General features: G+C 39.4%; 1 protein-coding gene across 1 annotated transcript; it reads left to right on the top strand.

The window, feature by feature from the left end:
* Positions 1-2,447: 2,447 nt before the first annotated feature.
* dhodh (dihydroorotate dehydrogenase) lies at positions 2,448-11,238 on the top strand. Its single transcript, XM_012850753.3, has 9 exons — positions 2,448-2,568; positions 3,657-3,869; positions 3,978-4,177; positions 5,643-5,725; positions 6,292-6,479; positions 7,844-7,957; positions 9,460-9,613; positions 9,699-9,858; positions 11,008-11,238. Exons 1-9 carry the CDS (start codon positions 2,551-2,553, stop codon positions 11,075-11,077), a joined length of 1,200 nt encoding a protein of 399 aa, XP_012706207.2. The 5' UTR covers positions 2,448-2,550; the 3' UTR covers positions 11,078-11,238.
* Positions 11,239-13,389: the final 2,151 nt, after the last annotated feature.

The following is a 13,389-nucleotide window of genomic DNA, read 5'->3' as shown; positions in this document are numbered from 1 at the left end:
CAAAGATTTTGCATCAAGTTTGGCTTTCGGGACATTTTACTGAACAACCCCAAAGACACTGTCTCCAGATAAAAAAACAACAATTTAAGCTCTGAAGCACCTCGGTCAACATTCATTTTAAATGTGCGTTACCAAAGAATTTGAGGCCGAGGGTCAATTTGTCGCCTTTCTAGTTCATACCACACGTATTTTGTAGCATTGCAATGCCATCCTATCTTAAGCTACTTCTATTTTCTAAACAAACTATTTAATTGCCATGCACAGTATCATTGCACAACAGGATTACTCAGGGTTTAGTTGTTAGTTGACTGTGCGTCTGATCCATGTTTCTGCTAGTTGACTAGAATGCAATTTCAATTTCAATTTTATTTATATAGCGCCAATTCGTGAAATATCATCTCAAGGCTCTTTCCAAAGTCAAAGAATGAAATATGAGACACTCCTGATCAAACCAGAATAGGTTTGGATGGTGCGTCACATCAGTAGATATTATTTACTGAGGTCACAGAGCTATATTTCCTTACATTAAGGTATGTACAGGAGCCAATTATTTTTAAAGCATCTGCAAAACATCTCCGAGCAGGGTACTGGGTAACTTAGCGGGTTGAACTGAATAAAACTGCAAATTGATTAAATGTTAAAGGGCTTAAATGACAAACAGCAACCTGTATGAAAAATGAAAATCCACACTGAAAGCAGAAGTGATCAGTTAAATATTTCTTTAGATGTTTGTAGAGGTCTCGAGGTTTTTTAGACTGTAGTGCTTGGTAATAGCACACATTTAAAACCTCTGTAAGCTGCTTCTCAGTCTTTTCACATGAATAATGCCAGGTGCAAATAATCTTAATTGTGTTGTTTTGTGCAAATCCATCCTTCCAACATGCCATGGTGTCTTTCTTTTAGCTGTTTCACTGTAGCAAGTTGTTATCCTTGTGATGTTTACAAATAAGTTAAACAAGGGAAACTGGACTTTTTGTGCTTAGCCCTAAGGATTTTTCAGGCACCTTTATATTTTATATTTATGTAATCCTAATCTGATCATCTTTTTCTTTTCACTTTTCAAACACATTTACGTGTAGTTTAGATGAACAATGAGAGAAGATAATAAATGCCCTGTTATGTTTTGTTCAGTGTTATATTTCTTGTTTCTTTTTCATCAAGCAAGAAATGCTGTTGTACGGACATCTATCCCTGACAGGGAAAATGTATTTAAGAATATTTAAATCAAGATGTTGGAGCCTTGATGACAAAAATTTAACTCAAACCCTGACTTGCGTTATCCAAAAAAGAAAACAGCCACCTCTACTACTGGATCCATGATTTCGTTGTTATGGCCCTAATAAACAGTAAACATCTAAGGTTTTACATATTTTGTGGGTCCACTGGGCATGTTTCTTGTTACAAACTTTGTCCATTTGGCTTTATTGTTGTTGATGAATAATGACACTACAGAGACTGGAATTTCTTTATGCTCGAGATAAGATCTAAATGATTTTACAACCTGGTAAGGACCATATTACTGATACGTTATATATCAGAATTAATTTTAATTTGACCATAAGTCTGATTTACACTTTTTCTTCCCTAAAAGAATTCACCAGCAACATGTCACCCAACTGAAGAGACTATTTTCACAACTCTATGTGTGAAGGCCACACTATGTAAGGGATGTAAAGAGGCATTTTGTTTGCCACTTTTACTGTTACAATAAACCACAGAGAATTAAAAATAGTTTTACTCACTTGGGGAGGGATCCCTTTGATGATCTTTGGCCCCTTTTTCCACCCACCAGGTGAAGCTGCTGGGGTTTTTCCCTCTGGTAATGTTGCTCAGGAACATTTGGATCGGGCTGTCCAGCTCATTCAGCAGCTTCCCTCCTCTCTCCTCACAGATGCTCCTCGCTTGGTACCAAGTTTTCGGCTCCTCCACAAACTCCAAGCAGACATTTTCCCATACCAACTCGCACGTCGATGTCAGGTTGCTCCCTGGGCACGTCTCACACTTTTTGGCTAAAGACAGGCTTCCAAATGAGAACCACAATATAAACGCGTGGAATAACATGTTTAATGTTGTGCTGCTGGCACCGTGGCTGTAACCCTCTTCTGAGCCAAGTGCCTTCAGTCTTTCATATGAAAATGAGAGAACTTCCTCCAGAAAACAACTCTGCATATGTTCTAAATACTTTAGGAAAATCAGTGCAGCCACTCAAACAAGATGCAAAGTGAAGGATTCACTTGATGTCACTCAAGGTGACTCAAAGCCAATAATATTTTCTTAACTTCATTTAAAATTGTATTATATGTGTATTATATTGTACAACAGTGCGATGTGTATCCCATTGACAACTCTCATAAATAAAAGTTGTTGTTTTTTTACTTTAAATATTTAAGTAAACCTCCCTTTTCTTATAGGAAACCTCAGTAACTTGGGTGGATGAAGACTTTATGCTTGTGATGTAAGTCTCGCGAGAAGTTGCGGAGGAAGCGCGAGGGTTTGTGTAACACATGCAGGAAATGTGGCGTCCTTTGACGCACTGACACAGCTCCGTCCATGGCGGGACGATTGAAGGTAAAGTTACACAATACTGTAGCAAAAAACGTTTTTCTTTTTCATTTTGGATTGGATGTTTCTGAGCTAAACACCGGGTTTCCGTTTGCTGGCTCCGTTTAATTGCTCTTAAATTAGCAGCTGAGCTGTAAACAGTGGCTTAGTTCTGCCTCTTGACCCAAGTTACACCGGTTTATTTAGCAGCTTTTATCCTAGCTCTGATTTAGTGAGACAGCTGGGCAATAATACATGTCAAAGTGGCAAAGACTGAGGCCACCCCTCAGCTATTACTGAGAGGAAAAAGAAATACATGTCAGTAAACTTTTCATTCTGTACCTTTTTGTTAGCTTCCTTGATCAGCCATCTTTGACCTGCCCTGAACGACCTGCTGAAGTCTATTCTTCTAGTTATATTATTTCTCATGAAGCACATTAAAAACTAAAGAGCAAGCAGAGCTTAAACATATGTCCAGTTTGTCCTTATTAAAGCGACCCTGCCTTCCAGAAGGACTCTTAAAAGTGAAGTGTGCTTTTAATGCAGAATGTACACTACTCAATAAATAAATAAATGGGACAGTAAAATAACATCCTAGATCTGAATGGATGCAATGTTCATATTAAATACTTTCCTCTTTATATAGTTGAATGTGCTGACAACAAAATCAGAAAAAGTATCAGTGGAAATCAAATTAACACATGGAGGTCTGGATCTGGAGCCACACACAATGAAAGGGGGGAAAAACACACAGGATGTGTAAGGAGAAAAGCACAGTATCAGTGTGCTGAGGTGTAGGGTCCGCCATTCTTAAAGACAGAATATCTTTTTAAATCTGCGATTTTCCCAATCTGATCTAACTTCTTTTTTTAAACAGAGATTAAAAGTAAAGGTCGGTGACATTAAGAGCAGACGCTTCACAACATACTGGCCCTGCTTTGATGTATCTGAGTGGCATGATGATATCATTTCTCTTTATTAATTCATACATCATCACCCTGTATGCCTGCCTTAGTTTAATTCATTACCACATACACATGATGATATTCGCTAATTGATTAAAAGCGGTTTAAACCGAGCTGTTCAACTGAGCTTTTGTGTGTTTTCATCAACAGAAACAGCTCAAAGAGGCCGTGAAGGTCATCGGCTCAGGCAGCCTTTTGTTTGCCTCCTACCTCACCCTGGTTGGAGATGAGCGCTTCTATGCCAACCAGCTGATGCCTCTGCTCCAGAGGTTCGTGGGCCCAGAAACAGCACATGTGTTGTCGGTGAAGATGATCGGACTGGGCCTGGTTCCTCTGAACCGCTACCAGGACCCTGCATCCCTGGTAAGCAAATCACATCGAAGTCTTCTCTCCAAACTGGACTCTTCCCAGGGAGGCTGATGTTAAAACATTGTTTCATGCGCTGGTGTGTGTGTGTGTGTGTGTCTACAGGAAGTGAATGTGCTTGGACTGAAGTTCAAAAACCCTGTTGGGATCGCAGCAGGCTTTGATAAAAACGGAGAGGCTGTTGACGGCTTGTACAAACTGGGTTTTGGTTTTGTTGAAGTGGGGACGATCACTCCGAAGCCTCAGGAGGGGAATCCCAAACCCCGCGTGTTTCGGCTCACTGCGGATCAGGCAGTAATTAACAGGTACGATCACAAAGGTGCGTCCTTCTAGCGCACGGGCAGAGGTGTCAAGTAACAAAGTACAAATACTTCGTTACTGTACTTAAGTACACTTTTTTAGGTATCTATACTTTACTCCATTACTTATTTTTCTTCCTACTTCTTACTTCTACTCATTACATTTTCACACAAGTATCTGTACTTTCTATTCCTTACATTTTTAAAACAAACGTTACTCGTTACTCTTGGCTTCAGTTTTAAATTTATAAATATTTATTTCACGCAATGTGCGCCATCCACACCTAGTGAAAACTAGTGTAATTGGATGAGTCATATAACGCAAAGGGTATAGTTTACCTTAGGTATTTGATGGAACTCACACATTTATGTTCTGGCAGTTCTGCAGGCTTGAATACTACCTCTGTTTGGAATTGAATTCCAATAAAGTTTGAGAGAGAATATGCTCCTTGAGTGACTTTGTCTTTGACTAATGGGTTAATGATTATGTTGTGTCTTGGGCCACATGTAGAACTAATCAGTGTTTAAATTAAGCTTTCAATTCATAAAGTGGCATTTTTTTTAAAGGTTACTTTATACTTTTATACTTTAAGTAGTTTTTGGAGCACATACTTTTTCACTTTTACTTGAGTAAAGAGGTCAAGTTGATACTTCAACTTTTACCAGAGTGTTTTTAAACTGCAGTATCTATACTTCTACTTAAGTAACAAATGTGTGTACTTTTGACACCACTGCGCACGGGTCGCCGACATGATGCACCAGGTAGCCCCCTAGGACCAAAGGTGGCGCCCACAAGCCTGTTCAAAAAATAACAATAGCATACTTGTGCTTACATAGATTTAAAATGAGAAATGCAGTAAGACATGTTTATATTACATAAAGTTAAGGTGAGCTCTGACTCTACTTGGTCAAAGGTCAGTACAGGTAGCCCTTCGTATGACACAGTAGCAATGAAGTAGCTCTCAACTCCTAAAAGGTTGGTGACCCGTGTTTTAGTGCATTTGATCGACTCCTATAAAATACTGGATAGGCAGGGTAATATAGTCCTGCTAACTATTCTGTGGTTTGAGCTGCCTTTCATCGATTTTACCTGTGCTCCTGCTATGATCTGATCGAAATAAAGTTGGCTTATGTTTCTCCAATTGCCATAATTGGTCTGCTATTAATTAAACTTATTTAGCTTTTTGAGTGCGGTGCAAAGATTTAATAAGCCTCTGATTATTCTGTGCAATAATCTAAATTAATGTGATTTGCTTTAAAAATTTTAGCTCATTAAGGGTTGTTAACTTAAAGCGTATAATGTCCACTTCTCGCGCACAGTTTAAGGCTGTAAGTGAGATGTAGCTTAAGGTATCAAAGTAATAAACTTGACTTTTATCTCCGTTGTTTGAGAAACAAGATGGATTGTGTTTTTTTTTTTTTTGTTTTTTTAACAATTATTAGTAATTAGTGTCTTCTGTGCTTTTTCCAGGTATGGATTTAACAGCTGCGGTTTGGCAGAAGTCCACACAAGGCTGAAGGCTCGGGCAGAAACGCAGCAGGAGCACAGCAACAGTGAGTAGGTCTCATGTTCTGTAAGTTACTGTAAATGTGTCGAGTGAACACGGATACAGCAAAGGAGCGTTTCAGTGTCCTAAGTAGGGCTGGGCCTAAATATGGCCTAAAATCAATATTGCGATATATTAAGCAGGTCACCTCGATAACGCTAGACTGAAAGACGTAGCTGCGTCTTAAAGGGACAGGAGCACAGCCTACCTTTACCTATAAAAACAACGTTTTCTTTCATTTTTCTTAATACTGAAAATGCTGACATGGGCAAAATGAAGTCGGTTATTGTATTAATTGCCGGTGTCGGTAAATTGTTTGATTTAATTGTTGCATTGTCTTGGAGGAGGTTAAGCACAGAATTACGGGAGATTCAACCTTCCTGTTCTTGATAACTTGCTGCTTTGAAATGTTCCTGACCTCTCCTTTTCTCACGTTTTATTACTCGCAGCACATTTCGCACATCAGCGCCCTCTCCGCTGATGAAATTACCGCCGAGTCACGCGGACAATGATCCAAGCTGGGCTCTTGTGTTTACCCGGACCTTCCTCTCTGTGTGCTTCTCTTGCTTACAGCCGGCCTTCCCCTGGGCATCAACCTGGGGAAGAACAAGCTTTCCCCAGATGCAGCTGCAGATTACTCGGAGGGGGTGAGAGCTCTGGGCCCGCTTGCTGACTACCTGGTGGTCAACGTCAGCAGCCCTAACACACCAGGTCTGCGAGATCTCCAGGGGAAGGCTGAACTCCGCCAGCTTTTATGCACGGTAGGACTTGCTGGATGTGTCACAGATTAAAACCTTCATGGCCTGTAAAAAATAAATAAATAAATAAAACTCAGGAATTATTAAGTAGAAGATGACTTAAGGAAAAGGGTTAGATACTCTTAAAAAAGGAGCTTTCTCCAAAACTTGTTTAGTTGAAAGAAAAGCTGCACAAAATGTTGAATCACAAGATCAGTCTGTCCAAAATCTTAAGTGCAAAGGTTTGATTGGATGCAAAATTTGGAAGGGAATTACATTTTAAGAGTCACAAATTTATTCTCTGCTTGTGAATAACAGGTTTATTTTTCACAAGCTCAACGTGCCGATAGTTATGTGTGTATGGCTACTCCAGATTTAGATTTCAGTCACTGAGATGCTAAAGGAAGTGGTGCAGACATGACAGAGAAAACAGAAGGTGGTTTGATCTCAATATCATCATCGCAATAATAAACACTGATATTATTGCAAGTTTTCCTAATATCCAACATCTCTATTGGAAAGCTGTGGTCCTTGATAATTAATTTTGTGTTTTGCCTTTATACCTACACAACTTCCTGCTTATTTTCTATATCGTTTTGATCATTTGCAAAAGCAGTAACCTTGAAATTGGGAAAGGTTGGATGTGGGAGGGATCGACCGTGCTTCGGATTCTCAGCAAAAATCAGAAAAGACATGTCCTAGGATTGAATATCGATCTGCCTTTAGACACGTTGAAGTGTGGCCGATATCAATAACGTCAGAAGTACAGATTTGCTCACGCAGTCATTACGTCCTGCTACCTTGACGAACTCTGTATCCTGTTGCGGTAGCACACAACTGCAATCTGCGTCTTTTTTTTCTTTATTTAGCTCCGATTCCTCGTAGCAAAGCAAAATTGATTGTGTTTCAGTGAAGATGATCTCACTTTGTATGTGCAGCTGTAGTAAAGATCCCAAATGAGGTGCACATGCTGTTTTCATTACAGCTAAAGGACAATCAAGGGCAGGGTTAATGAATGCCGCTCTGCAGTGACAACATGTGCTTTAGAAGCCCTTTGGCCAATAACCTCAATGTAAGCGTGTTGGTTTTTCAAGTAGTACTGGTTTAAAAATAAAGGGGGGAAAATTATCTTTAATAGCAAATAAGCATTTTCTCTCTGTAATAATGCACTTGGGTCATTTTGGATGAAATTTAAAAAAAATAATCAAATAGCTTGTGCTCAATAAGTTTTTCCTTTTTACTTGTGATGAGCCACTCTTTGAAAAAAAAAAACTAAATTGCTTAGAAACTAGGAAGTTAGAAATGAATCCTTTATGTTCTCAAGGTTTTAGCTCTTTCAGAGAAGTGCTTTGAGCTCCTTCTCATCACATCTCCTCCTGTCTGCTCAGGTGTTAAAGGAGCGGGATGCTCTGCAGGAGGAACACAAACCTCCGGTCCTGGTAAAGATCGCTCCTGACCTCTCTGCCCAGGACAAGCAGGACATCGCCGATGTTGTTTCTGAGGTTTGGAAATTCTTCGCTATGTCTTTGTTTTCAGTTTGCATTTAGCTTTGTTATTGAGCTTGTTAAATACATATAAGGGAAATAATGGGCCTGTGGAGGATTGATCTGATTAACAATTCGGTTGTATAAAACATGTTGGGGTTTCTTAAGTTTAATTTCTGTTCTCCCTCAAGAATAAGCAACGTGGGGTTTAACACGTCATATGTTCCTTAGGTGTTACAGTCTCCTAAGTCTCATGTTCCCATGCAAACTGCACACACCCTTTGCAAAGCTGACTGAACATTTTCGCTTTGCTTTGTGCTCATTTTAAGTCTACTTTTTTCTTCAGACTCTTCACAGTAGCAAAGAAAAGGTTTCCTGGAGACACAAATATTCAGTATAATTTATTGTTATAAGTCACAATGCAAAATAAAACAAAATTCTGGAAAAATCCCCTATTTTGCAGTTCAGGGGAAAAACCTGCTGTTATTTAAGGGTCTAAACAACTACCTTTAGCGGCGGTATTTTGAAGCAATACAGAAAGCACTCTACTTTGTCTATCTTACATCATTAGCCATGTTTCCATCAGGAAAGGTTGACCTGAAACGGCAAAATCCCAAATAACTTCATCAGTATTTTCCTTCCCGAAAAAGTTAATGTGCAACATGGGAAATGGAAATCCATTTGCTGAATAAATTCTGACGTAGCGTATATTTGCCAAACATGACTGATCAGCTGTTTCTGCTGTCGCCGTCGTCCTGGATATACCCATAAGGCGCATAGAATTGCATTTCTTTCTCTGTCTCCAGACAGAAAGTAACATCGCCAGTACTGCTGGATCTGACAGAACTGCAACTTACCCGATAGCAACAAATTCCTGAGAACATCTTTCCATTTTTCTCCAGGCTAGTTTGCAACCTCTACTTCCTGTTTATTACTGCCATGCGTAATGTCAACTTCTGACGAAATCACGCTTTGTGCAGCCTGGTTAATTCATGCCAAACCAGTGGATGGAAACATGCCTAATTCGCATATATTCCCATGATGGAAACATGGCTATCGTGGCGAGCCATTGCTTCTCTAACTCCATTGCTGATGTCTTTCCCTCTTGACAGTGTGATTAAACCTGTATGCTGCAGACCAATAGAGCTGTAGCTTTACTGAATGTATGTGAAGCCAAATAGGAAGAGATTTTTTTGCAACTACTGAGTGTGATCCAAACTGATTTAGAGCAACTCTTGATTAAATAGACATGAAAAACAAAAGATCTTCAGGTGACATTGTAAGGTTTAATTGAGAGTTTGTTTTTAAAGATTTTGCAAAGATTAGGCCTTCAACTAAAAACCTGTTTTCACTAAATAATGATGGAGCATTTAGTTTAATGCTGCGATTAGGGTTTATGGTTAAAAGTGCTCCGAATCTTCTCAGTGCAGAGTTTAATGCTTGTTTTTTGCAGCAGTGCTGCTCTGGGAGACAGGCCCTCACTCCCTGTCTGTGTTTCTCTGTGGGCTCTGTGTTTGCAGCTTGGAGTGGATGGTTTGATGGTGTCTAACACCACTGTGTCCAGGCCGGAGGCGCTTCAAGACCCGCACAAGTCTGAGACTGGTGGGCTGAGCGGCCAGCCCCTCAAAGACCTGTCCACTAAGACCGTCAGAGAAATGTACAACCTAACCAAAGGTTGCCGTCGGCATCTTTTCCTCTATTTGCATTCCCCTTTAGAGTAAAGAACGCCCACCTGAAGGACAGTTTTGATTGGTTTTAGGTAAAGTGCCGATCGTTGGGATTGGCGGCGTGGCCAGCGGACAGGATGCGATGGATAAGATCCGGGCTGGCGCCTCGCTGGTCCAGCTCTATACGGCTCTGACCTATCAGGGTCCGCCCGTGGTGACGAAGATAAAGCGAGAGCTGGAACAACTTCTAAAGTGAGTGTAAACATGCAAGGAGATTATTACAAAGTAGCAAACAGGAAAAGGCCATGAGATCTGGTTTGCATTAATATTTTTAATTTATGAAATTTTATGCAAAAACGGAACTAAAAACAAGTAAAATTTTCTTAAAATTAGTGTATCTGTCCTTGTTTTCAGCAGGTAAATAAGATGATCTGCCAATAGAATCAGATTTGTGCACTTAAAATAGGAACAATTCATCTCCATCATCTTATTTCAAGTGCAGGATGTCTAATTATCTTAATTTAGGGGTCAAAATACTCATTCCATTGGCAAATGATCATATTTACCTTCTCAGATCAAGGACAAAAACACTGTTTAAGAACATTTTGCTTATTTTTAGATCCTTTTTTGCAGTGCATTTGATAGAACAGCAAGCAGTGGTGACATTAAATGTGGAGCAGTAGTTTTATCAGGAAGTTACAAGAAAGACAGTCCAAATAATTAGAGAAGGTTACCAAACAGAGGAGGCATCCATAGATAAATTAGACAGCATTACCAGTATTTGAGGGAGTTTGACTGAATCAACATAGTTTTGCAACTCAGGGCATGAATTAATAGCAATCATTGTGTTCCCGTTTTAAAACAAGACGTTTATCTCTCTGTGTCTCAAGGCTTTGCAAATCCATTTGTTTAGCTCCATTCATACACAGGGTAACTCAGAAAGCTTCACAGGAAGGTAAAAGGACACGGATATGCATTGAAAACATGGTACACATTAAAAGAACAGTGAATAAAAACATGGTGATTTCTAAAATAATCATTTAAACAAGAAGCCAACAATAAGGTGCAAGTAACTGCAATGTTTTCCTGATGTAAAGGAGCTTTTATATTGAAACGAAATACAGAGTTCTGATGCCATCAGTTTGACAGCAGCTTAAAAAAGAAACCATTCAACAAGGAGAGGCAAGTTTACGTAGAAATAAAGTGATGCATTAAACTTTTATTGACAAAGACAGCATGTGTGAAACATTTCCTTTCTATTCTGTGGTTAATATTTGCCGCCTCGATAGTTGTAGCTATTCTAGAGTAACTGGAGCTGTTAAACATATAATCAGGTTTAGAATAACTATTATCTAACTATTAATGCTAATGTGCTAATGATCTGTTTTTGTGTGTTTGCAGAGATCAAGGTTTCAGCTGTGTCTCTGAGGCTGTTGGAGCCGATCACAGGCAAGCAGAGGGAAAATCTTAGCGCTCTCTCGCCTCCCAGGGCTCTGCAGCACGTGTGGTAGCCATGTCCTCAGCATAAACCAACGCAATCATCAGTCTTCTGTAATAAATTCAATTTCATCGTTATTGTTCATAAGTCTGTTTGGAGTCCCTGGAAAATAAAAGATATGTTTTCGTATTGAGGTTCACATTTTTCAGAAATTACATTAATACCATAATAATACATTTTCATTAATTTGCCTGTTTTTTTTTTTTTTTTTTTTTTTAACAGTATTAAGAAGCTGATCTATAACCTGATTACAGCAGGTCATGTTTTGTTACAGTGTAACACGTGTTTTTAAAATGCAAAAAAACCCAAAGTGCTTGAATACATTATTTTTTGCTTCATTTGTGTAAAGAACATAGTTTGTCATCATGATGTTCGTTTTCAACTTTAAAACTTAAATTATTAAATACAATTAAAACAAACTCTTTTCTCTTAATTTTCAATTATAGCTATCGGAGTGGAAAAAAAGCTCGACATATTTCAGGTGAAATTAGATCCAAACATCTTATTCATCTTGTGCAGAACTATAGGGTGACTGACACCTGCTTGAGTTTCAGTGCGGCAAACCTATTTTTCTTCCACTGAGATGGGAATACTCTGCTCATTATAAACACATAGCGGGGGGTTCATCCCTTGGTTTCTAGATGTTTTATACCAGAGTATGATATATAATATCAGGAGTCATGGGTCGGAGTAAAATGAGTTTATGAATATTCTTAGTACAAAAACTGTGATCTTTGAGTCTCTTTGTAATTCCTGCCACTATCCTGCAAGCAGTCTTTCTCTTCTGTGCAGGTCGAAGGGGTCGCAAAAACAATATATGCAATAGGCAAGAACCTGACGAAGTGTGAGAATCAAAAAATAATAAAAGTGCAACATTTAAAGAAAATAATTATTTTTTCCTAGATTAGTCCTGAACAGAATAATCTAAATATAAAGGAAACGCGTCTGAAGCGACAGATGCAGTACGTGAATTTTGATGGAGAGCTTGTTGGAGTTCAGTTTTTTTTAGATGACTTTGCCCTGTGCCAGCAGCAACAAAGGAAGTCCTTTCAACACATATCTTGACGATTGCAGCAGATGGCGGCTTTTAGAAACATTACTTGCTTTTCATCACTTATCAAAACATTCGGATGCCCCGGATAGGTTTTTTTTTTTATTAGTCATTGCCTGTGAAGGCAGCTACACTGTGAGGATCAGCTGTGAGCTGCTCCTTCATCTCCTGAGGCGAGGCCCTGACTGTCTCATCCCATATGTGGTGTCAGAAGGGGAGGGGAATTTGCTCCCAGACAAGCAAAACTTTCTAAACTGATGGCCACTTGGCGATATGGGTTCCTTGAATAACTTCTGTCATTGCTGGGAGGCAGCAGTTGTGATTGCACAGCTTCTGTCCCTGGCGGGGGTGGGGTTCTTGGCTTTAAATCTTACAGCTAGCAGGAAATGAAAGGTCCACTGTATAATTTCTCCTACATAAAGCATGTGTTTGTGCTTCATGTCTCCGATGCGTTTGTGCTCCAGCACCTGATGGAAATGATTGCGTTGCCCTGTCAGCAGGTCATCTAGTGCTGCAGGTGTGACATGAATGAGACCCTGAGGGCCAGCGTTGAGAACCACTCCTCTAGCATACACCTCAAATAACACCAAAGTGGTCTAGTAGCAGGTCTGAGCCCATCGTACAAATGGGCAATCAACAGGACAATGAGCCTAAAAAATAGAAATCTGCAATAGAATGGCTACAAACAATAATCAAGGAGATTTAAAGTGCAGACCTCTAACAGGTTGAGGTCTGCACTTTAAATGTGATTGGACCTTAGGAGAACCTGAATAAAATAAAGTACTTTTGTAGCGACAAGAGGGCCAAAAATCCATCTATAGTGACATGATTGAATGAAACGATACAGAAATCCCATGACCACCCTCACAGCCTGGGAATCTTTCTCATCCCCGTGACTGTATGCTTTGCTGTGGGCATTATTTTATTATCTCAGATTTTGCATCATTGGAAAACTGATAAAATATAAATATAATTTCCAAAAATCTAGTCATTCAGACATATCCCATAAAGAAATGTAAAGGAACAACTACATTTCAGCCTTGTTAAACTGAGTATTTTCAGAGTGTTGCGTTTGCAGACGTAAGGAGACAATCTGATTAACCTGAAAGCTCTCATAGATTGCTGAAACCTGGAGTGTTTTCGGATTATGGTAATTGGGTGACCTTTACTGCAGTATGAGGTCAACATTGTGGAGAGTCTCATTAAGTGTTGGATGAATGAACTGTTGCAAAAT

Source organism: Fundulus heteroclitus, unplaced genomic scaffold, assembly GCF_011125445.2.
Source record: "Fundulus heteroclitus isolate FHET01 unplaced genomic scaffold, MU-UCD_Fhet_4.1 scaffold_38, whole genome shotgun sequence".
Classification (NCBI taxonomy): Eukaryota; Metazoa; Chordata; class Actinopteri; order Cyprinodontiformes; family Fundulidae; genus Fundulus; species Fundulus heteroclitus.
Note: the sequence above shows the minus strand (reverse complement) of the source record. Positions and strands in the feature narration are given on the sequence as shown.